Consider the following 22,013-nt stretch of genomic DNA (forward strand, 5'->3'; position numbering starts at 1 on the left):
AGGCTCAGTAGATAAACTACGTTGTAGGTACATTTTAATTAAATGTTTGGTACTTGTATGATATACCCCCCTGCCTAGTATTCTTCTGACATGCTTTTCTGACGCTCAATCCTAATAAAATATACCTAAGTATGATAAAAATACAATACTTTTGAAACAATTTTGGGCTATATATTTGCCCAAGTTTGAAATTCCGCCGGAGACATTCTCAAAGGGGAATTTCAGGCGTAAGCAAGTTTACTCTGGGGGTCGGGGATTCCGAAAACAGTTTTCCGTAAAGGGTGGATTTCCAACATGATTTGGAAAACAATCCGAAATAAAAGTCTCTTTCAAATTTAAGCATGATAAGGAGAATTTTCCTGGGGGATTCTTAGCGAGGCCGGAATCGTCTTTGGGCAGGGAAATAAATTATGTGAAGGAGCTTTACTTTGAAAAATTTTGCGTGGGGGAGGGAATTTCCCTTGGAGGGGAGCCGGATATCCCGGCAATATTTAAAAAATCAGCAATTCAGTAAAAAAAATCATGTATTTTTAGCTGAAAGTAAGGAGCAGCATTAGAACAAAAATAAACAGAAATTATTACGTAAATCAGGGGGTTTCCCCCTCCTCAAAATCTCACTTTTTACGCAGAAATTCGATTTTTTTGTTTCAATTCTTTCAGAAAGATTCCTGAAAAATCGGGTTCATTTAATTAGAATAAGAAGCTTTTCTTTAAAGGTTGTAAATTAATTTAGCGTGAAGAGTGATGTATTGAGGAGGGGGGCAGCGCCCCTCGTATGTGGAATAATTTCTGTCCTTTTTAAATTTTAGTATTACACCTTACTTTTAGTTGAAAAAACCTGTTTTTTAATCATTACGAATAAAAGATTAGATATAGCAAGTAGAGAAACAACACATGGGGGAAGAGGAGCAAAAATATCCTTCGAGCCGGATTTGAACCAGCGACCTATGGATAACAATTTAACCTCTACAGTCCACCGCTCTACCAACTGAGCTATCGAAGGCTTAGTAAAGTAAAAAATTAAAGATAAGTAAAAGTATAATTATCGTCAAAGCAGGGCGTGGCTTAGGAGTGCTACAAGCCATAACTGACATTGATTATATGTTGTTTCCTTTTCCGTTTGTGATTTTTGTTTCGTTGGTGTATAACAGACATTTTTAGGCTAAGCTAAACAAGATCTATGAGCTCATATGACACTTGTGTCGAGGATGGGAGAGCCAAGAGCTCATATGGCATGAGCTCTGGCAAAATTCTAAGAATCAATAGATTGATTTAAAAGGAAAATCAGAGGCTTTATGCCGGTCGGGATTTAAAATAAGAGCTCTGGTTCACGAGGTCCTTCTAAATATCAAAATTCATTAAGATCCGATCACCCACTCGCAAATTATAAATACCTCATTTTTTCTAGTTTTTCCTCTCCCTTCCTCTCCTAGCCCCCTAGATGATCGAATCAGGGAAAACGACTTTATCAAATCAATTTGTGCAGCTCCCTGAAACGCCTACCAATATTCATCGTCCTAGCACGTCCAGAAGCACCAAACTCGCCAAAGCACTGAACCCCGCCCCTAATTCCCCCAAAGAGAGCGAATCCAGTACGGTTACGCCAACAACGTATCTACAACACTTGCTTATTCTATCCACCAAGCTTCATTCCGATTCTTCCACTCTAAGCATTTTCCAAGATTTCCGATTTGCCACTCCAACTCCCCCCAATGTCAACAGATCTGGTCGGGATTTGAAATAGGAGCTCTGATACATGAGTTCCTTCAAAATATCAAATTTCATTAAGATCCGGTCACCTGCTCTTGAGTTAAAAATATATCAATTTTTTTAATTTTTCCAAATTAACACACCCCAGTTCCTCCAAAGAGAACGGATCCGTTCCAATTATGTCAATCACGTATCTAGAACATGTGCTTATTCTTCCCATCAAGTTTCATCCCGATCTCTCCACTCTAAGCTTTTCCCAAGATTTCTGTTTCCCCCTCCAACCCCCTATATCCCCGGATCCAATTAGAGTCGAAGATGGAGCACCTGAGACAAAAGGCCCTTCTATATATAAAGTTTCATTAAGATCCGATCACCTATTCGTAAGATAAAGATACTCAAATTTTCTCGTTTTCTAAGACTTCCGGTTTCCCCCTCCAATTCCCCCCCCCAAATGTCAGGAGATCTGCTCAGAATTTAAAATAAGAGCTCTAAAGCACAAGATCCTTCTAAATATCAAATTTCATTAAGATCTGATCACCCATTCGTAAGTTACAAATACCTCATTTTTTTCTAATTTTTCTAAATTATTCCCCCCCCTTCAACTCTACCAAAGAGAACAGACCCGGTCCAGTTATGTCAGTCACATATCTTGGACTTGTTTTTATTCTTCCCACCCAGTTTAATCCTGATGTCTCCGCTTTAAGTATTTTCTAAAAATTTTTGGTCTCCCCCCCCCCAATTGCCCCTTAGATCACACTGGATCCAGTTGGGATTTAAAATAAGATATCTGAGTTACGAGGTCCTTCTAAATACGGAGTTTCATGAAGATCCGATCGCTCCTTCGCAAGTCAAAATACGTCACTTTTTCTAATTTTTCAGAAGTAACCCTCCCCCCCCCAACTCCCCAAATAGAGCGGATCATGTCAATCATGTATCTAGGACTTTTGCTTATTTTTCCCACCAAGTTTCATCCCGATCCCTCCACTGTAAGCGTTTTCCAAGATTTTAGGTGCCCCCCAAACTCCCCCAATGTCAACGGATCTGGTCGGATTTAAAATAAGAGCTCTGAGACACGATATCCTTCTAAATATCAAATTTCATTAGGATCCGATCACTCGTTCGTAAGTTAAAAAATACTTCATTTTCTCAAATTTTTCCGAATCAAAGTCCCCCACTCCCCCCGGAATGGTCGAATCGGGGAAACGACTATTTTTAATTTAATCTGGTCCGGTCCCTGATACGCCTCCCAAATTTCATCGTCCTAGCTTATCTGGAAGTGCCCAAATTTTCATCCCGATCCCTCACTCTAAGCGTTTTCCAAGATTTTAGGTCCCCCCAATGTCACCAGATCCCCCTCCCCCAACTACCCCAAAGAGAGCAAATCCATTCCGGTTATGTCAATCACGTATCTAGGACTTGATTATTTTGCCCACCAAGTTTCATCCCGATCCCTCCACTCTAAGCGTTTTCCAAGAATTTAGGTTCCCCCTCCAACTCCCCCATTGTTACCGGATCTGGTTGGGATTTAAAATAAGAGCTTTGAGACACGATATCGTTCCAAACATCAAATTTCATTAAGATCCCATCACCGTTCGAAAGTTAAAAATACTTTATTTTTTCTATTTTTTCCGAATTAATCGGCCCCCACTCCCCCAGGTTTTCAAATCGGGAAATCTATTCCTAATTTAATCTGGTCCGGTCCCTGATAGGCCTGCCTAATTTCATAGTCCTAGCTTACCTGGAAGTGCCTAAAGTAGCAAAACCGGGACAGACCGACAGACAGATAGACGGACAGAATTTGCGATCGCTACATGTCACTTGGTTAATACCAAGTGCCATAAAAAGCCAAATTTCATCCTACGGCACCGTCTACTGTTTTGCTATTGATTTTATAAACCTTACTATGTAAGCCACTAATGTAATATAAAAAGTAAAAAAGAAAGCACAGTGCACTTATGTACATGGCTACTAATCCGATGAAAACAAATACGAACCCCTACATTTCTAAGCTCCTAACGACATCAAATGTTACCGAGTTATCACAAAGAGGGAGATCAGAAAAGTGGGAGGTTCACAGTACTCGGTAGTCGTGTCAAAACCGGGATCAGCAACAACCACTGATATAGCGTTTTTCTGGATTGGAAGCTGGATGTTTTAGAAAGCTCGTGATTGGTCATTTTTCGCAACAAAGCGTTTCGATTAACATATAAAATCGATCACTCTGTCTTATTGTCAAGTTATTAAGTTCAGCTTGTATTGGCGAAAAACATATACGCCTTTGTGATCCCAATCTGAAATACTTTCCAGACGAATGAATGACGGCGATGCAGGGAGTATCAAATTGTATCAGCAGGCTAAGCCGTATCCAAGGGGCAGGGGAGGGGGGGCTTTATCAAATTTACCCCACCCCTCCTCCAAAAAATTATCCGACTTGAGAAAACGTAAAAAATGCACATAAACAAATTGTACTCATGTATTATGGCGACCACAGTCAAATTCTTGATCTGAGTAGATCTGTTAGACCTAATAAAAACCGATTTATCTGTCTGTATTTGGAGACAATCAGCTTAGGTTCAGTAGATAAACTACGCTGTAGGTATATTTTGATTATGTATTTGGTATTTGTATGATATATCCCCTGCCTAATATTTTTCTAATATGCTTCTCTGACGCTTAATCACAATGAAATATACCAAAGTAAGATAAAAAATACAATACTTTAGAAACACATTTCGGCTATATATTTGCACAATAGGGGAGTTGTATGGCGGTTAAGTATGGCGGGTCTCTCATGCCTAATGTGTAAGGTAGAATTACTCTGCATATTATGTAGTAGGCTAGGAACCAGGCACTTACGCAGGATTTTTTTTCGGGGGAGGGCCAAAACCTTCAAAACAGCAGATATAAAGTAGCACTTTTTTTTTATTTAGTAATGCAAAAAGCACGTATATCGGAAAATACAGATTAACTTTAATCTGTAGTATTGTAGCGGATGGTGGGAAGAATGGTGACTGATGGTGGGAAGAAAGGAGCGGATGGTGACTGAAGCCTCAAAAGTACGTTTTAGGCTCAGGTTATGTTCATAGCGACTTAGAACCAGTGATTAATCTATTATATCCCACTGAAAGGGAAATTTTAGGGTTAACAGTGCAATATGGGTGCTGTGGGGGGTAGTTCTTTTCTTGTAAAAACGTAGATTTTAATGAAAAATGATAGTTTCCAAAATTTATCCATTAAAAGCTGTACTTTATCCTGAAGAGGGGGGGGGGATAAACGCCCTAATATCAAGGATAATTCTATTTTGCTGTGGGAAGCAAACTCTCTTTACAAAAAAATTAAATTACAGTATAATTGCCAATTACTTCAATGAGGGTAAAACGTTAGACAGAAAATGGGTTAATAATTGGGCAGTGACTTGACTGGATAATTGCATGCTGTAAAATCCCCCCAAAAAGGCTTCACACATGTATCTAGATTCTTAATAAATATCCTACTTTTAATAAATATCCCCAGAAATCCAAAGAAACCATGGGGAAATTAAACATTTAACAAATTTCGGGGGAGGGGGCCCGAAGGTTCCCCCCTGGGTACGTGCCAGCTAGGAACTTTTTCTAACTTCACACTGGCCACATACTTTACCCCCACCCCACAACTATTGTGCAATACATAGCCCAAATCATATATTTTCCATCTATTCTATCACTTCTCTTTGTCTTGTTTCACTCTAAGCTGAAAGAAAAACACTAAGCTGTAGGGTGTTTATCATACAAATACCAAATATTTAACATATAGTTTGTATTTTGGTTTGCTTAGGTATTTAATATATTGTTTTCAGGGCGGACTGCTTTCCATAATTCTTAGTCGTGGTATCTACAACTTTATTAATAAAGTATTATATTTTCATCATATTTGGTACATTTCATTAAGATTAACTTAACTTCACTCCTTGAGTGGGGTCGTTATAATACACAAGTATAAAAAAAATTGATACATTTTTAAAGTTTTTTTAAGCCCCCCCACCCCTGAAAAAACCATCCACTACTCTTCAACAAACACAAATCCCACTCTTCAAACACAAATCCCAGATGCGTGTTTATTTATTTAATTCTTTTTTCCAAGGGTGATTGTACCGACCCAGTGGTCTTAAAATTTTGCGAGAGGGCTCATTCAAATGGAAATGAAAAGTTCTAGCGCCCTTTCTAAGTGACCAAACAAATTGGAGGGCACCTAGGCCCCCTCCCACGCTCATTTTTTCCAAACGTCGTCCGATCAAAATCCTGATATAGCCATTTTATTCAGCATAGTTGAAAAACCTTATAGCTATGTCTTTCAGGACGACTTACTCCCCCAAAGTCCCCATGGGATAAGCTGCAAGTTAAAAACTTTGACCAGTGTTTGCACATAGTAATGATTATTGGGAAGTGTACAGACGTTTTCAGTGGGATTTTTTGGTTGGAAGGAGGGGTTGAGAAGAGGAGGTTATGTTTGGGAAACTTTCCATGGAGGAATTTGTCATGGGGAGGAAAATTTTCCATGAATGGGAGGGGGCAGGATTTTCTAGCATGATTTAAAAAAACAATGAAAAAATAAATATGAAAAAGTGTTTTCAACTGAAAGTAAGGACCAGCGGTAAAACTTAAAACGAACAAAAAATATTACACATATAAGGGGTTCATTTCCTCCTAATCTCTCACTCTTTACGCTAAAGTATTTTTTAGTAATTTCAATTATTTATTCTACGGCCTTTGTGATTCAGGGGTCATTCTTAAGGATTTAGGACAAAATTTAAGCTTTAGTGTAATGAGCGAGGTATTGACAAGTGGGCGAGGCCCCCTTATATACGTAATAGATACCTGCGAATATAGAAGTTCGTTAGGTAAGCTAATTCGTAAGTTACGTATATTTTTACTAATGAAAACCATCGTAAAAACTAAAAGCTCTAGTTGCCTTTTTAAGTAGCAAAAAATTGGAGAGCAGCTGGGCCTCCATCCCCGCTCATGTTTCTCAAAATCGTTCGATCAAAATTATGAGAAAGCCGTTTAGCCAAAAAAATAAAAATTCAAATTTCGTTTTAATTATTCATCTGCGCAGAGCCGAAATCAAAACATGGATTAACTAAAAAACGTTCAGAAATTAAATAAAAAACGAATTTTTTTAAAAGAAAGGAAGGAGTAACATTAAAACTTAAAACGAACAGAAATTACCCAGTATATGAACGGGGCTGTTCCCTCCTCAACGCCCCGCTCTTTACGCTAAAGTTTTTACAGTATTAAACAGTAGAGTTGAGAGAAAGAGTCAAACTTTAGGGTAAAGAGTTGGGCGTTGAGGAGGAAACAGCCTCTTTCATATACGGGATAATTTCTGTTCGTTCTAAGTTTTAATGTTGCTCCTTACTTTCATTTAAAATATTTGTTTTTTTATCTAATCATTAAAAAGTACGGATAAAGGTTCTGAAAGAATGTCTGCAAAGGCTTTAAAGGATTTGAGAAATAAACTAGCTAATTTGATCCTCCTAACTCATAAAAGCATATTGGTATTTTTAATCGTACTAATGAGAACTTTGTGAATTACTCGAATAAAAATTTAAATGATAGTTGAGATGCAACTGAATTTGGGGCACGGATTTTTACTTTGAATTTGATTTTAGGGAGTCAAGTGAGACTTAATTTTTCTTGGAATTTGGTTAGTAATTTCCGTTGAAATTTGGTAAATCGACACAGGTCTGTTTAGAGGGCATTTCCTGTCATGCCCCAAAGGATTTTGTAAAGTTTTGAAATACTTGGCTTTCCTGATTGGTAGTTCCAGGACAGTTTTTGGCTTGGTTACATACATAAATAAAATTGGGTGGTTTAATCTGACAATTAAATACAACAAACTTTCGGTTAGATCGTATAATTTCCACTTCTCACCCATTTCTAGCTATATTTTATATTTTATTTCATATTTTAATTACCCTACATCGCTCACTACTCTACATACTAACTATCCTTTTTGAAGCTATAGCACTTTCCTTTCTACCAAAACAATAAAATCGCTACTTTACTATTTTACTTCCTCACAACCAATTAGCATTTTATTTACAGGTGCCAAGACATCAATTTGGTTTCAAATATGATGTTTTCTAAAGAACATAGAGCTGGATTGCGCTCAGGACTCATCTTCAAATGCGAATCATGTCATGAGGAAGCCACAATTCACACAGAAAAACCCCTTGCTCCTAGAAGGCTTAAAAAAAAAGACTCAACGAAAACCGTAGTCAAAAAACGGAAAAGGACTGATTTTGATAGTATGAATACTATCAGAAAGAAACACAAAACAGAAACAGGAACAGTAAGTGTCAACAAAGAGGTAGTGATTGGTGCAATAAATGGTGGAATGACTCACGCCCAGGTTCAAGAACTTTTCTCTACCATTGGAATAAATAACCCGTCTCAAAAAGTCTTTACGAAATTTGAGAAAGAAATTTGCGTAGAATTGGAAAAAGTTCTCTATGACTATCTTATCAAAAATGGGAAAACCGAGCGAAGGATGGCACTGGAAGCAGGTGAGAAAATTCACCCAAATGGAGCTGTATAGACATGTGTTATAGTTGATGGAAGCTGGTGTACACGAAGTTATGGGAATAGGTATCGTGCACTCTCAGGCTGTGGAGTGGTCGAAGAAACTCTTAAATCTAGGAATTAGGAACAAATATTGCTGTACTTGCGTGAAATACAGGCATCAAGTAAATAGATCTGTTCCGGAACATACATGTTTTATGAACTGGCAGGGGCCCAGTACAGGTATGGAGTCAGATATATTAGTTGACGCATTCCGAATAGCAACATCCATGCACAATCTAAGATATACTCGATTTGTTGCCGACGGCGATTCGAGTACCCATTCTGAAATTATAGCAAGGGTACCATATGGCAGAAATGTAGAAAAAATTGAGTGTGCTAATCATGCGTGCAAATGCTTGAAAAACAGACTATATAAGAAGCAGCATGAAAATGCCGAATGCAGAAGATTTCTTAGTGCCGCAATAATAAAGAAAATGTGTGATTTTGCCAGAAATGCAATTGTATGTGCCACCACAGAGAAGAAAAGCGTGAAGGATCTCATCAGTGCGCTGAAGGCAATTCCTCTACATTTTTTCCGTGGCGACCATAAGTTTTGTCCTACACGCTGCTCGTTCTCCGGGAAAGTTCTACAGGTCAATCCTGAAGACACCCCTAGCAGCATCTTTCTCAGCCATGTGTATTCAGCCTTTGATACGCTGACCAGAAGGGCTCGTCTACTGATAGGAAACCACACGAGCAACCTGGCAGAATATTTTATGAGCATAGTTGCAAGGCTTATAGGTGGCAAAAACATTATGGTTAGCCAAAGTGCGCGATATACCACCCGTGTTAAAGCAGCAGGAATCCGATTTACGAAAGGTCACTCAGCTCGCCTTGAAATATTTCGAAGAACTGTAGGATCTACACCAAGTAAGCAGTTGAAAAAACTTGCACAACAGCGGGCCATGACTACTGCTCGACGTAAAAAACTGTCTGCTAGAAAGTGCCTTTTCACTCATGCTTCCACAAAACTCCCTTCAAAAGAAATCAGGGAGCCAACCGGAGCAGACAAAAACTACGGCTAGAACGCAACTGCTCCGGATCTTGATTGCAGTGCGCTCGAAATTGCAAAAACAGATTTTTTGACTCGTCTCCAATGTACTGCAACAGAAATCCTCAGTATGGAAAAAGCCACTAGGCTTCAGAGAAATTCTATCGATAATAGCTGGATAGAATACAGAAAAAACAGAATTACAGCTTCCGTAGCTGGTGCTGTTTGTAAAAGGCGGTTGAAGACTGTGGGTTCATTAGTTCGGCAGCTGCTGTATCCCAGAAACCGCCAAACAAAGGCAATGGAGCATGGTCAGATGTATGAGCCTGTAGCTATTGCAGCTTTTGCAAAGAAAATGGGTTGCATTGTGAACTCTGCTGGGCTTTTCATTCACAAGGAATATGGGTTTCTAGGGGCCAGTCCGGACGGGATAGCAATTTTTCCTTCGGGTGAGAAGGCTCTTTTGGAGGTGAAGTGCCCTTTGACAGCAAAAGGGCTTACATTGGAAGAGTGGATAGCGCTTAAAAAAAATACATGTCTAGAAAAGAAAGTTAATAGTGAAATAAAGCTGAAAAGAACACATGACTACTATTACCAAATTCAAATGCAATTGGAATGTTGTGACATTGATTTTGTATACTTTGTAATATTTTTAGGAGAAGAGGAATTATATTATGAAAAGATTGGTCGTGAACGTGAATTCTGGTCTAACAAAATGCTGCCAAATCTACAAAAATTTTATTTTGAGGCACTGTTACCAGAAATTGTCGACGGAAGGTTGCCAAGAAGTATGGACATACGAGAACCGTTTATATAAATCCAACTGTGCTAGGTATGGGTAGTTATCATGTGTCATTACAGTCTTATCCGAATACAAATTCAGATATACAAATACTCAAGCAACAATCGAACTTTAGAATATTTTTTAATGAACCCGTATGGATAAGCTAAATAAAAAAAACAAGTTTTTTTTAACTGAAAGTAAGGAGCGACATTAAAACTTAAACGATCAGAAATCACTTCGTATATGAAAGGGGCTGCTCCCTCCTCAACGCCCCGCTCTTTACTCTAAAGTTTTTTTCTGTTTTAAAAAGTAGAATTGAGAGAAAGAGTAAAACTTTAGCGTAAAGAGCGGGGCGTTGAGGAGGGAGCAGCCCCTTTCACATACGAAGTAATTTATATTCGTTTTAAGTTTTAATGTTGCTCCTTGCTTTCAGTTAAAAACATGTCTTTTTTTTATTTAATATCTAAACGTTTTTGAACTAATGCATGTTTTGATTTTGGCTCTCCACAGATGAATAATTAAAACGAAATTTCATATTTATATGGCTTTCTCATAATTTTGATAGAATCACTTTGAGAAAAAAGGAGCAGGGGAGGAGGCTTAGTTGCCCTCCAATGTTTTGGTTACTTAAAAAGGCAACTAGAACTTTTAATATTTTACGAACGTTTTTGCTAGTAAAAGATCTACGTAACTTACGAGTTAGCTTACGTAACGAACTTCTGGATTCTGTTAGTGTTAAATTTTAATGCTGCTCCTTACTTTCAGTTGAAAAAACTGTTTCATATTTATTTTTGAATTATTCTATTTTGAAATAAGGCTAGAAAATCCTGCGCTCCCTTCATGGAAATTTTCTTCCCCATGACAAATTCCTCCATGGAAAGTTCCCCCAACATAACCCCCTGTTCTCAACCCCCCCCCCCAACCAAAAATCCTCCTGAAAACGTCTGTACATTTCCCAATAACCATTACTATATAAACACTGATCAAAGTTTGTAACTTGTAGCCCCTTCCACGGGGATTCTGGTGGAATAAGTCGTCCCCAAAGACACAGTTATAAGGTTTTTCGACTAAGCTGAATAAAATGGCCATCTCACAATTTTAATCGGATGACTGTGGGAAAATAATTAGCGTGGGAGGAGGCCTAGGTGCCCTCCAATTTTTTAGATCACTTAAAAAGGGTACTATATACTTCATTTTTTATATATAATTCACTTGTATATAACTTCATTTCCGTTGGAATGAGCCCGCTCGCAACATTCTATGACAACTGGTTCGATATAATCACCCCTGGAAAAAAAAAATCCATATTTTTGCTGATAGAAGCTTAACACTTCCACGGTAGGGTTCCCTGATAGGCTGATTCGGATGGGTGTAATTTTGGTTTTATTACTTTTATCGGGTGTTTCCCTCTATTTTCTAAAATAAGGCAATTTTTCTTAGACTCGTAATTTTAGATAGGTATCTCATATATTTAAAGTCAGCATTAAAATGCGATTTTGTTCATGTAGCTATTGGTATCAAAAATCCGTTTTTTAGAGTTTTGGTTACTATTGAGCCGGGTCGCTCCTTAGTACAGTTCGTTACCACGAACTTTTTGATAACATGAAATAAATTTGTCACTTCGCTGCGAGCAATTATTTAAATTATATTTTTCTAAATAGGTCTGCATGAATTAAAAAGCCGAAAATATGTACTTTTTATTTGTAATTTCCACAATTTTATACCGCGTCTCCTGGCAAATAATGATGACCAGACCACAGGCACACACGCAGGCGAGGGATTCACCCACCTTAAATTTGTATAATGCTTAATTTTCTCAGCGAAATGTTTAATTTTCCTGTGTTTTCCTGGTATTTCTTTCGTAAGAGTTGAACCCCCCTCCTCCAAAAAAAAAAATCTCGAATAACATTTTCCCTAATTTTCTCCTCGAATAATAGTTCTTTTCCAAATAAATATTCCTATTTACTTGTCGAATTACGAAGAATGAATATACATTAATCGTAATTTTCAGTGAGAAACCCCTTGAGTTTAATGACGGCAGTGAAATCTGATAACCTTGAGTATTTGTGTGATTTGCCGCGATTGAAAAAGAACTGAACAGGCAGTATAAATTCTGGAGGAGCGTTCGGCCTTAACACGGATTTCGAAAATAATATTGGCTAACCACACAACGACACTCCAACCCCCTACTAATGGGGTCAGGTCTAGTCTTAGGCTTTATACAAAAAACTGATATTGTTGGTTTGCATTATTTTTTTGTGTCTTTTTCAAACCAACAGGTTTACACAACAAACCGAGTTCACAACAGTAGTTCACGACGAACCGATCGGTGTTTCCCAGCCAGAACCAGTCAGATCATTAGAACCGTTGTCTCCTCTTACAACCGTCTTTATATCAACAATCTCCTAATGCTTAAACTTATTCAGAAAATAGTCTAATACATAAACAACAATTAGCTGCAATTATTGTTTAATTAAAATAACAACCTCCTGATACTTAAGCTTACTTAAAAACCCCTTCATAATGCTTAAACAACAATTGTCTTACTTAAAAAAAAAAAAAAAATTAAAACCGCATCAAAATTTGTTTATATGCATGTTTGTTACGCTTTGAAAGTCGGGAATAAATTTAAAGGGGGGGTCAAGGCCCTAACCCCCCTGGATACGGGCTTGACAAATAGTATGTATAACTCAGAGGCGCCATTTTTTGGGGGGGGGGGGTCAGGGGTGGATGAATGCCCACCCCAGATTTTTCAGGGGGCCCAAGCTTTCACCACAAAGGGCCCTTTGCCGGCCATAATAACCCATTATGTCCAACTTAATCCATTCTGTCCAATTGATTTGAAATTACTGCATACCTATTAACCAAAGAGCGTAATTACTTGACGACCCTTGGGGTAACTACGCTATTTGCTATTAATCATTGTAAACTTTGAAAGTAGGTTAGATACATAATAAAATTCTTGAGTTCTGTCAAATGCCCATTTCCTAGATGATTACGCGACACGAAGAGATTCGGGGGGGGGGGGGCAAGATGGAGTTCATGCCCACCCCAAGATTTGGTCCAAATGGCGCCTCTGGCATAACTTATATGCGGAAAATGTAGATGGTCCTCGAAAAATCATATATCACCATCATCGTCTGAAACTTGAAGTTTCTTGGCGTTCTCTTAGTGTAAATAATAAGGCAAAGTTACTGTAATTGCCAAAATTAGTGGAGTAGTAAGTATCTGATCTCACCTTCTAGTAACAAACACAATTGTGAAGATTGAAAAAAAACAAAAATGACAAATATTAGATGGCGTTGATGATTTTTTGACACTAGCATCAGTTCCTACTGTTATAAGTTACCCACACTCTTCAAACGCTGCATAAATAATATATGTATTTCAATCTGTATTCAAGGAACAAAACAGGGCTGAATGTTAATAAATGAAAAAAAAAAAACATAACCTTTCCACCCATAACTGACAACAATCGGATGCACTCTTCGACGAAGGACCAGGTCAGTCAGGCCCAGCCTCGACATGATCCTTCCCTGTCTTTAAAATTTATTATTGACTATTTATACTTAATGCCATGTTCTTAAAATGGGTTAATATTGTTTTTTTTAGCGAGAGTCAAGTCGATTCAGTCAAAAACATTTGACTCGCCAACACTCAATACAAAAACAAGAATATTTAAAATCGGAATATTGGAAATTTAAATTGGAACAGCTTGCCATTTTCCTCAAATTTCAGTGTATCATGCTTATTCCCTTCATCACTAAAAGACATGCTACTTTCAATTTATTCCGCCTTACCGCAACAATAGATTACTTCGTTAAACATTCGCTAAGAGAAATACTAAGATTTGCTACACGAAAAAGCAAAACAAAAACCAAATATCATTGATTTAACCTCAGGATTTGTACTACTCTGCAGAGAAAAAATTGGCTTTTTACTGTCAATTATGGATCGTCGCTTCAGTAACGTATCTGAAACGGTATCGCCTTGATGTACAAACTACTAACATGAAAAAACGTGACCCCCCCCTAAATTCTTAAAGCATTTTTGTATTTTCAATAAAAAAAATTGAAAATACTCCCCCCTTAAATTTTGAAAAATGAGATTTTTTTTTGTATTTTCATTAGAAATAAAACGCAAAAACCTTTGCAAAAATTTATCGACATTTCAATTTTTTTCCGAAAAACGTTGTATTTAGCATAATTTGCAATTTTTAAGTTTCTACTGACCCTCCCTCTCCCTGCAAACATTACTTTTTTTTCCTAGCATTGCCCTAAGTCCCTTCATCACAAAGAGACATTAAATTTGTAATTCATTCAACCATATCTTCTTAGAAAAACATCAAAATAAATCCAGACATCATTGATTAAGCTCCAAGCTTCGCGTTGTTCTCCAGAAAAAAATAGAGCTATGAGCTCATATGGCACTTGTGACCAGGCGAGAAGAGCTAAGAGCCAAGAGATCATATGGTATGAGCTCTAACAAAATTCTATGAATCAATAGATTGATTTAAAAAGGAAAATAAGAGGCTTAATGCCGGTCAGGATTTAAAATAAGAGCTCTGAGTCACGATGTCCTTCTAAAAATCAAAATTCATTAAGATCCGATCACCCACTCGTAAGTTATAAATACCTAATTTTTTCTAATTTTTCCTCTCCCTTTAGCCCCAGATGGTCGAATCTGGGAAAACGACTTTATCGAGGTTCAGCTCCCTGACACGCCTACCAATTTTAATCGTCCTAGCACGTCCAGAAGCACCAAACTCGCCAAATTACTGAACCCCTCCCCCCAACTCCCCCAAAGAGAGCGAATCCAGTACGATTCAGTCAATCACGTATCAAGGACATTTGTTTATTCTATCCACCAAGCTTCATCCCGATTCCTCCACTCCAAGTTTTTTTTCCAAGATTTCCCCCTCCAACTCCCCCCAATGTCAAAAGATCTGGTTGGGATTTGAAATAAGAGCTCTGAGACATGAATTCCTTCTAAAAATCAAATTTCATTAAGATCCGATCATCTATTCGTAAGATAAAAATACCCCAATTTTCACGTTTTCCAAGAATTCCAGTTCCCCCCCCCCCAACTCCCCCCAATGTCACAGGATCTGGTAGGAATTTAAAATTAGAACTTTAAAGCACAAGATCCTTCTAAATATCAAATTTCATTAAGATCTGGTCACCCTTTCGTAAGTTACAAATACCTCAATTTTCAAAATTGCCCCCCCCCCCAATTCCACCAAAGAGAGCAGGTCCGGTCCGGTTATGTCAGTCACGTATCTTAGACAGGTTTCTATTTTTCCCATCCAGTTTTATCCTGATCTCACCGCTTTAAGTATTTTCTAAGATTTCCGGTCCCCCCAACTGCCCCCTCACCCAATTACGCTTGATCCGGTTGAGATTTAAAATAAGAGATCTGAGTTACGAGGTCCCTCTAAATATGAAGTTTCATGAAGATCCGATCTCTCCTTCGTAAGTTAAAAATACGTTATTTTTTCTTATTTTTCAGAATTAGCCCCCCCCCCCAATAGAGCGGATCCGTTCCAATTATGTAAATCACGCATGTAAGACTTCTGCTCTTATTTTTCCCACCAAGTTTCATCCCGATCCCTCCAATCTAAGCGTTTTCCATGATTTTAGGTTCCCCACCCCAAACTTCCCCCAATGTCAGCATATCCGGTCAGGATTTAAAATAAGAGCTTTGAGACACGATATCCTTCTAAATATCAAATTTCATTGAGATCCGATCACCCGTTCGTAAGTTAAAAATACCTCTTTTTTTCTAATTTTTCCGAATTAACCCCTCCCCCAACTACCCCAAAGAGAGCGGATCCGTTCCGGTTATGTCAATCATGTATCTAGGACTTGTGCTTATTTTTCCTACCAAGTTTCATCCCGATCCCTCCACTCTAATTGTTTTCAAATTTTTAGGTTTCCCCCTCCCAACTCCCCCCAATGTCACCAGATCCGGTCGGGTTTAAAATAAGAGCTCTGAGAAACGATATCCTTCTAAATTTCAAAGTTCATTGAGATCCGATCACCCGTTCGTAAGTTAAAAATACCTCATTTTTTCTAATTTTTCAGAATTACCCCCCCCCCAACTACCCCAAAGAGGGCGGATTCGTTCCGGTTATGTCAATCATGTATCTAGGACGTGTGCTTAATATTCCCAACAAGTTTCATCCCGATCCCTCCACTCCAAGTTTTTTTCCAAGTTTTAGGTTTCCCCCTCCCAACTCCCCCCCCCCCAATGTCACCAGATCTGGTCGGGATTTAAAATAAGAGCTCTAGGACACCATATCCTTCTAAATATCAAATTTCATTGAGATCCGATCACCCGTTCGTAAGTTAAAAATACCTCATTTTTTAATTTTTCAGAATTACCCCACCCCCCTCAACCACCCCAAAGAGAGCGGATCCGTTCCGGTTATGTCAATCATGTATCTAGGACTTGTGCTTATTTTTCCCAACAAGTTTCATCCCGATCCGTCCACTTTAAGTTTTCTAAGATTTTAGGTTTCCCCCTCCCATATCCCCCCAAATGTCACCAGATCCGGTCGGGATTTAAAATAACAGCTCTGAGACACGATATCCTTCCAAACATCAAATTTCATTAAGATCTGATCAACAGTTCGTAAGTTAAAAATACTTAAATTTTTCTATTTTTTCCCAATTAACCGGCCCCCCACTCCCCCCCAGATGGTCAAATTGGGAAAACGACTATTTCTAATTTAAGCTGGTCCCGTCCCTGATAGCCTGCCAAATTTCATTGTCTTAGCTTACCTGGAAGTGCCTAAAGTAGCAAAACCGGGACCGACAGACGGACAGACAGACCGACAGAATTGGCGATTGCTATAGTGCCATAAAAAGGTAGCTTCTGCTTCTACTTCTGCAAATACTTCTGCTTCATTATGGTTGAATGTTTGCTCATTGTTAGATCCAGGACACAGGTGAAACATACTCCTAACTTTTTATAAATAATCAAAACTTATAATAATTCAACGTTAGAAAAAAATCTCGCAGTGGGTGTTTTGAACTACCAAAGGTCCTGATAAGAAACCTAAGAATTTGATCAAGTAGCCGATTTTGTTATTTTGCTGGGACACATTTTCTTAAGGAAAATGATAAATAAATCTCAGACATTAATTAAAAATAAAAATAAAATTATGTAAAAAAGAAAAATTCAATAAAACTCAAATGAGTAAACGCTAGTGTGTAAGGAGCAAGCCCTTACCATACTAAGTGAGGATGTAATTCATTAAACACTGAAAATACTATTGAGATTAAAATACAGATACGGAAAATATGTGACATAGAACTTAAATTCGGATAAATGATAAAAAATTGAGTCTTTACCGGGTTACCAGCATGCAGTGACTCTGGAACTTATTTCAGAAGATAGGGGTGAATTTGCAAAATAGCAAAAATGAGCAAGTTATGTGAGAATCAAACAAAAATAAACAGAGTCTTTAAAATATTAAATAAAGAAATACTAATATAAGTTTTTTCAACTGAAAATAAGGAACAACGTTAAACTTAAAACGAACAGAAACTATTATGGACATGAGGGGATTCACCCCCTCGTCAATGCATCGGTCTTTACGCTGGTTCAAATTTTGTTCCAATTCTTTAAGAATGACACCTGAATAACAAAGGTCGTTTAATTATAATAAATAGATCTGTTGAAAGTACTAAAAAAAACTTGTAGCGTAAGGAGCGAGGTATTGACGAACAGGCGAACACTCTCATATATGTAATAATTTCTGTTCGTTTTAAGTTTTAATGTTGCTCCTTACTTTCAGTTGAAAAAATTGTTCTTTTTATTTAATTTCTGGTCGTTTTCAAATAATGCTGAGAAATCCGACACCCCCTTCATAGAAAGTTCCCTCCCCCAATGAAAAATTCCTCTATGGAAATCTCCTCCCGTGTAACCCCCTCCCCCCTCCCAGAAAAACCTCCCCTGAAAACGTCTGTATAGGCCTACCTCCCAATGACCAATACTATATACGTAAGCAATTGGCAAAGCTCATAAATTGCAGCCCTTCTCCTGGGGAATAAACCATCATCAAAGACATAGTTATATGATTTTTCGACTATGCTAAACAAAATGGCTATCTTAAGTTTTGATCGGGTGACTTTAGGAAAATAATTAGCGTGGGAGGGGGCCTAGTTGCCCTCCAATGTTTGGTCACTTCAAAAGGCACTAGGACTTGTAATTTCCATTCGAATGAACCCTCTCACGATAATCTAGCACCACTGGGTCAGTACGATCATCACCAGAAAAAGACAAACAAAAAAACAATTAAACAAGTATCTGCAATCTTTCTTCTGGGAAAAAATACAAAATTCCACATTTTTGCAGATAGGATTTTGAAACCTACATCAGGGTTCTCTGATACGGTGAATCTGAGGGTGTGATTTCCATTAGGATTCTATGACTTTTAGGGGTTGTTTCTCCTTTTTTTCAAAAAAAAGGCAAATTTTGTCGAGCTCGTAACTTTTGATGGGTAAGGTTAAACTTGATGAAACTTATATATTTGAAATCAGCATAAAAATACAAAATTCCACCTTTTTGCAGATGTAAGCTTAAACCTCTACAGCAGGGTTTTCTGATACATTGAATCTGATGGTGTAATTTTCATTAGGGTTCTATGACTTTTACGGGTTGTTCACCCTTTTTTCGGAAATAAGGCAAATTTTCTCAAGCTCGTAACTTTTGATGGGCAAGACTAAACTTACATATTTGAAATCAGTCCGAAAATCTAATTCTTTTGATATATCTATTGGTATCAAAATTCTGTTTTTTAAAGTTTCGGCTATTATTGAGCCGGGTTGCTCCTTACTTAAAGTTGGTTACCACGAACTTTTTGATACAACTAGTACTACCACTGTTACAACCTCAACGCAACACCAAGCCGCTAGAGGCCAACATAGCTAAGCACGCTCCTCCTCCATCCTCCCAGGAAGTTCCCATTCCCTTAAGTCTTTCCTTACGACATCCTGCCGCCCCAACTGAGTACGATCTGCTTTTTGTTTAGTCATAGACGGTTGGCCGAAACTAAAAAAATCTTTGGTAATCTTTCATCCTTCATCCGGAGATCGTGCCCTAGACATCTAAATCCTTTTCTTACTATAGCTCTAGAAAGTGGGATCATGAAATCAAAGACCCCCGTTAAAGCCTAAAGGGAACAGAAACAATGAGACCTCCAACCGTCTAAAAATTCGGCTTTTTACAAGAAAAATAGATTTTTTTTCACAATTATCCAAAAATGAAAATAATTGTTTTAGGTTATTTTGTTTTACCCTTTCCAGTTCCATTATTTGAAAAGCAATTGACAAACAAAATACTTGCAAATACCAACTGGAAACTGGGTATCTTCCTTACATTCTAACACGCTTTCAGTTAAGCAAAAGTTAAAATTTAGCGTAGAGAGCAGGAAGAGCGTGAGGGGGTTTGAGAGGACAGTCTCCGTCTCTGCCCGCATGACTACAATCCTTCATTTCGAACCCAAAAAATTTCACGAAAATTGCAAAAAGATCGAAAACGGCTCCTTAGAAGTTTGCAATATTTGTTTATTGTTTCACTTAAGAAGGACGAAATAATTATAAATTCGCTTTTGAATTAGACTCCTCAGCTAGTTTAAGACAACATACCCTGGAGGAAAACAAAACACACATCCGTCACTCTCAATCACAGGAAAGAAAAGACTAAACTAGTATTTTTGTGAATAAAAGATTGAAACTTTCAATGGTGTGATTTTCATCTTGGATTAGACCTTTTTTTGGAATATACCTTTTCGTTTATCAAAGTTACATTTCTTATGCTATGTTCCTTACACTAATAATTTTTGACCGTGGATTTTAAAACGAGCAAATTTTTCATATTCGGGATAAAGATGAAAGGATATTTTAAACATATATATTGTTGTTAAATTTCCGTATTTGGAGGGTTACTAATGAAATTTCAAGTCTGGGTCTCTTCGTCGTTTCGATACATATATGCTTGGGTCCAGATGAATCTTACCGCATTTACCGTACTTAACTTACCGTAGAGTGTCCATTCTTTATTTGGTCAATGAAAGGTTATGTCTCCACTTCACAGTGACGATCGAGCGATGGCTAAACATAACTGCGTAGGCATTTGTAGCTATCCACAGTAAATTATATTTAATAAAAAATTTTGAATGAGGCTAGTGATGCTGAAACATTTAAAAACAACAAAATACTTACCAATCTCTGTAGTGAAGGAAGATGGTAAGGATTAATTGATATTGCATCGCTATAGTTCTGCTTAGCCTCGATCAGTTCATTCTTGTGTTCGCGAACCAGGCCCCTCTGCAAAAGAAAACATACAAGAAACAAAAATACATCCCCTGCATCTGCAGCCGAGACAGCCCCCGCAATCAAGAAAATGAATAATTATCATATTCTACCTTGATTTTATCAGACAACTTCCTAAATGCACAATCAATTTTACAATGTTTCTCAAAATGTTCGTGCCAAATAAAAGATTTCATTTACAAGATTAGACCATCACCATGGCTATAAGAACAAAGGCTCTTGATATGTTGATATGATGATATTTGGCCAGTCTTGGCATTTAAATACTACTATTACTACTAACAAGTCACCGTGAGACCAAGTCGCCTGAGGCAAACACAGCTAAGGACGCTCCTCCTCCGTCCCAATCTATTCAACACCTTCCTCTTTACACCATCCCAGGAAGATAATTACAGCTGAATGGGTTAATAGCCTATATAACAGTCAAATTCTCCACATACACGAGAACAAGCAGTAGTATCTACTACAGAGGGCCATGAATGCATTGGTGTCAGTAACCAATAATTATAGAAATAGGTGCAAAAAGTCTTAGATGGAGTGGAGAGAGAGGGGTCATAAGGTATATGTCAGCAATCAAGTATTATAGAAATAGGTGCAAATAGTCTTAGATAGGGGGGGGGGGGTTAATGCTTTCCCGGGAAAACCAAAGGAATATTTACAAGAAAAATAAAACATTATCATCTCGATTCACAGTTGATTATCAAACAACTTCCACAACCCCCAATAAATTTTGCAATGTTTCTTCAAAACACCATTTCATATAAAAGACTCCATTTACAAAATTAGAAGGTTCTAGGGCTTCAGAAATCATCAGCTATATGGATTATTAGTCCGTATAACAGCCGAATTTCCCAAAAACACATGAACAAGCAGTAGCGAGCGTCTACTACACGTGGGCACGGATGCATTGGTATCAGTGATATAGAAACAGGTACTTGAAGGGCTCCTTAAAATAAATACCAGGAAATCCACCGCATCATGAACCTTACTACCGGACTGTATTTGTTATACAACAAACTGTTATACAACTTTTGGTTGTATGGTTATACAACCAAAAGTAAAACCATCTATGTGTCCGGGAACAATACACTTAGGGTGGTTTTCTGACAATTTTAGAAGAGTGACAGAGAAGAGAAGAAGTGAGAGTGAACCGAAGAGTAAGTGAGAGTGAGAGGTGAGTCAAGATAGTGACGTGACGTGATGAGAGTGAAGTGAAGTGAAGAGTGAGAAGAGGGTCTAAAGTGTGGCAACCAAAAAAATTCAAACAACGACTCCTCATAACTAAATGAGAGGAAGACTAGGATAGGCTAGAACTAGTTTCGAGAATTCATCATGCCTCTTCAAAAGTAAGGCGCAGTCAGCATTATCGTTAAATTTTCATAAGCTTACAGTACCTCTTGAAAAATTTTATCACAAAATCCAATGAAACACTTATTTCTAAACCATCTTCAGTTCAAAACAGATCTCTTTTCTGTTTAGTTTCATTGCTGTTGAATAGTTCAAATTCAAGTTCTTTTATTCAATAAATATAAAAAAACACTACAATCCAACCCAGAGGCCCGTTATTAAGAAGAGCTGCCTAAAAC

The 22,013-nt window shown here is 37.8% G+C and overlaps 1 protein-coding gene and 1 non-coding gene across 8 annotated transcripts in view; both read right to left on the reverse strand.

The window, feature by feature from the left end:
• Positions 1–22,013, reverse strand: part of LOC136029875 (tetratricopeptide repeat protein 7B-like) — a 235,461-nt gene that overhangs the window by 98,456 nt on the left and 114,992 nt on the right. For all 7 annotated transcript variants that reach the window (XR_010618131.1, XM_065708342.1, XM_065708343.1 and 4 more), the window contains one exon: positions 20,317–20,421. Coding sequence is in view for 6 of the 7 variants with exons in the window: in XM_065708342.1 (XP_065564414.1) it covers positions 20,317–20,421 (105 nt within the window). In the remaining variant the exon portion in view is untranslated. The remainder of the gene's footprint in view (positions 1–20,316; positions 20,422–22,013) is intronic.
• Trnay-gua (transfer RNA tyrosine (anticodon GUA)) lies at positions 918–1,003 on the reverse strand. Its single transcript is given in 2 exon segments — positions 918–953; positions 967–1,003. It is a non-coding gene; the product is annotated as a tRNA-Tyr (tRNA).

Source organism: Artemia franciscana, chromosome 8 (assembly GCF_032884065.1).
Source record: "Artemia franciscana chromosome 8, ASM3288406v1, whole genome shotgun sequence".
Lineage (NCBI taxonomy): Eukaryota > Metazoa > Arthropoda > Branchiopoda > Anostraca > Artemiidae > Artemia > Artemia franciscana.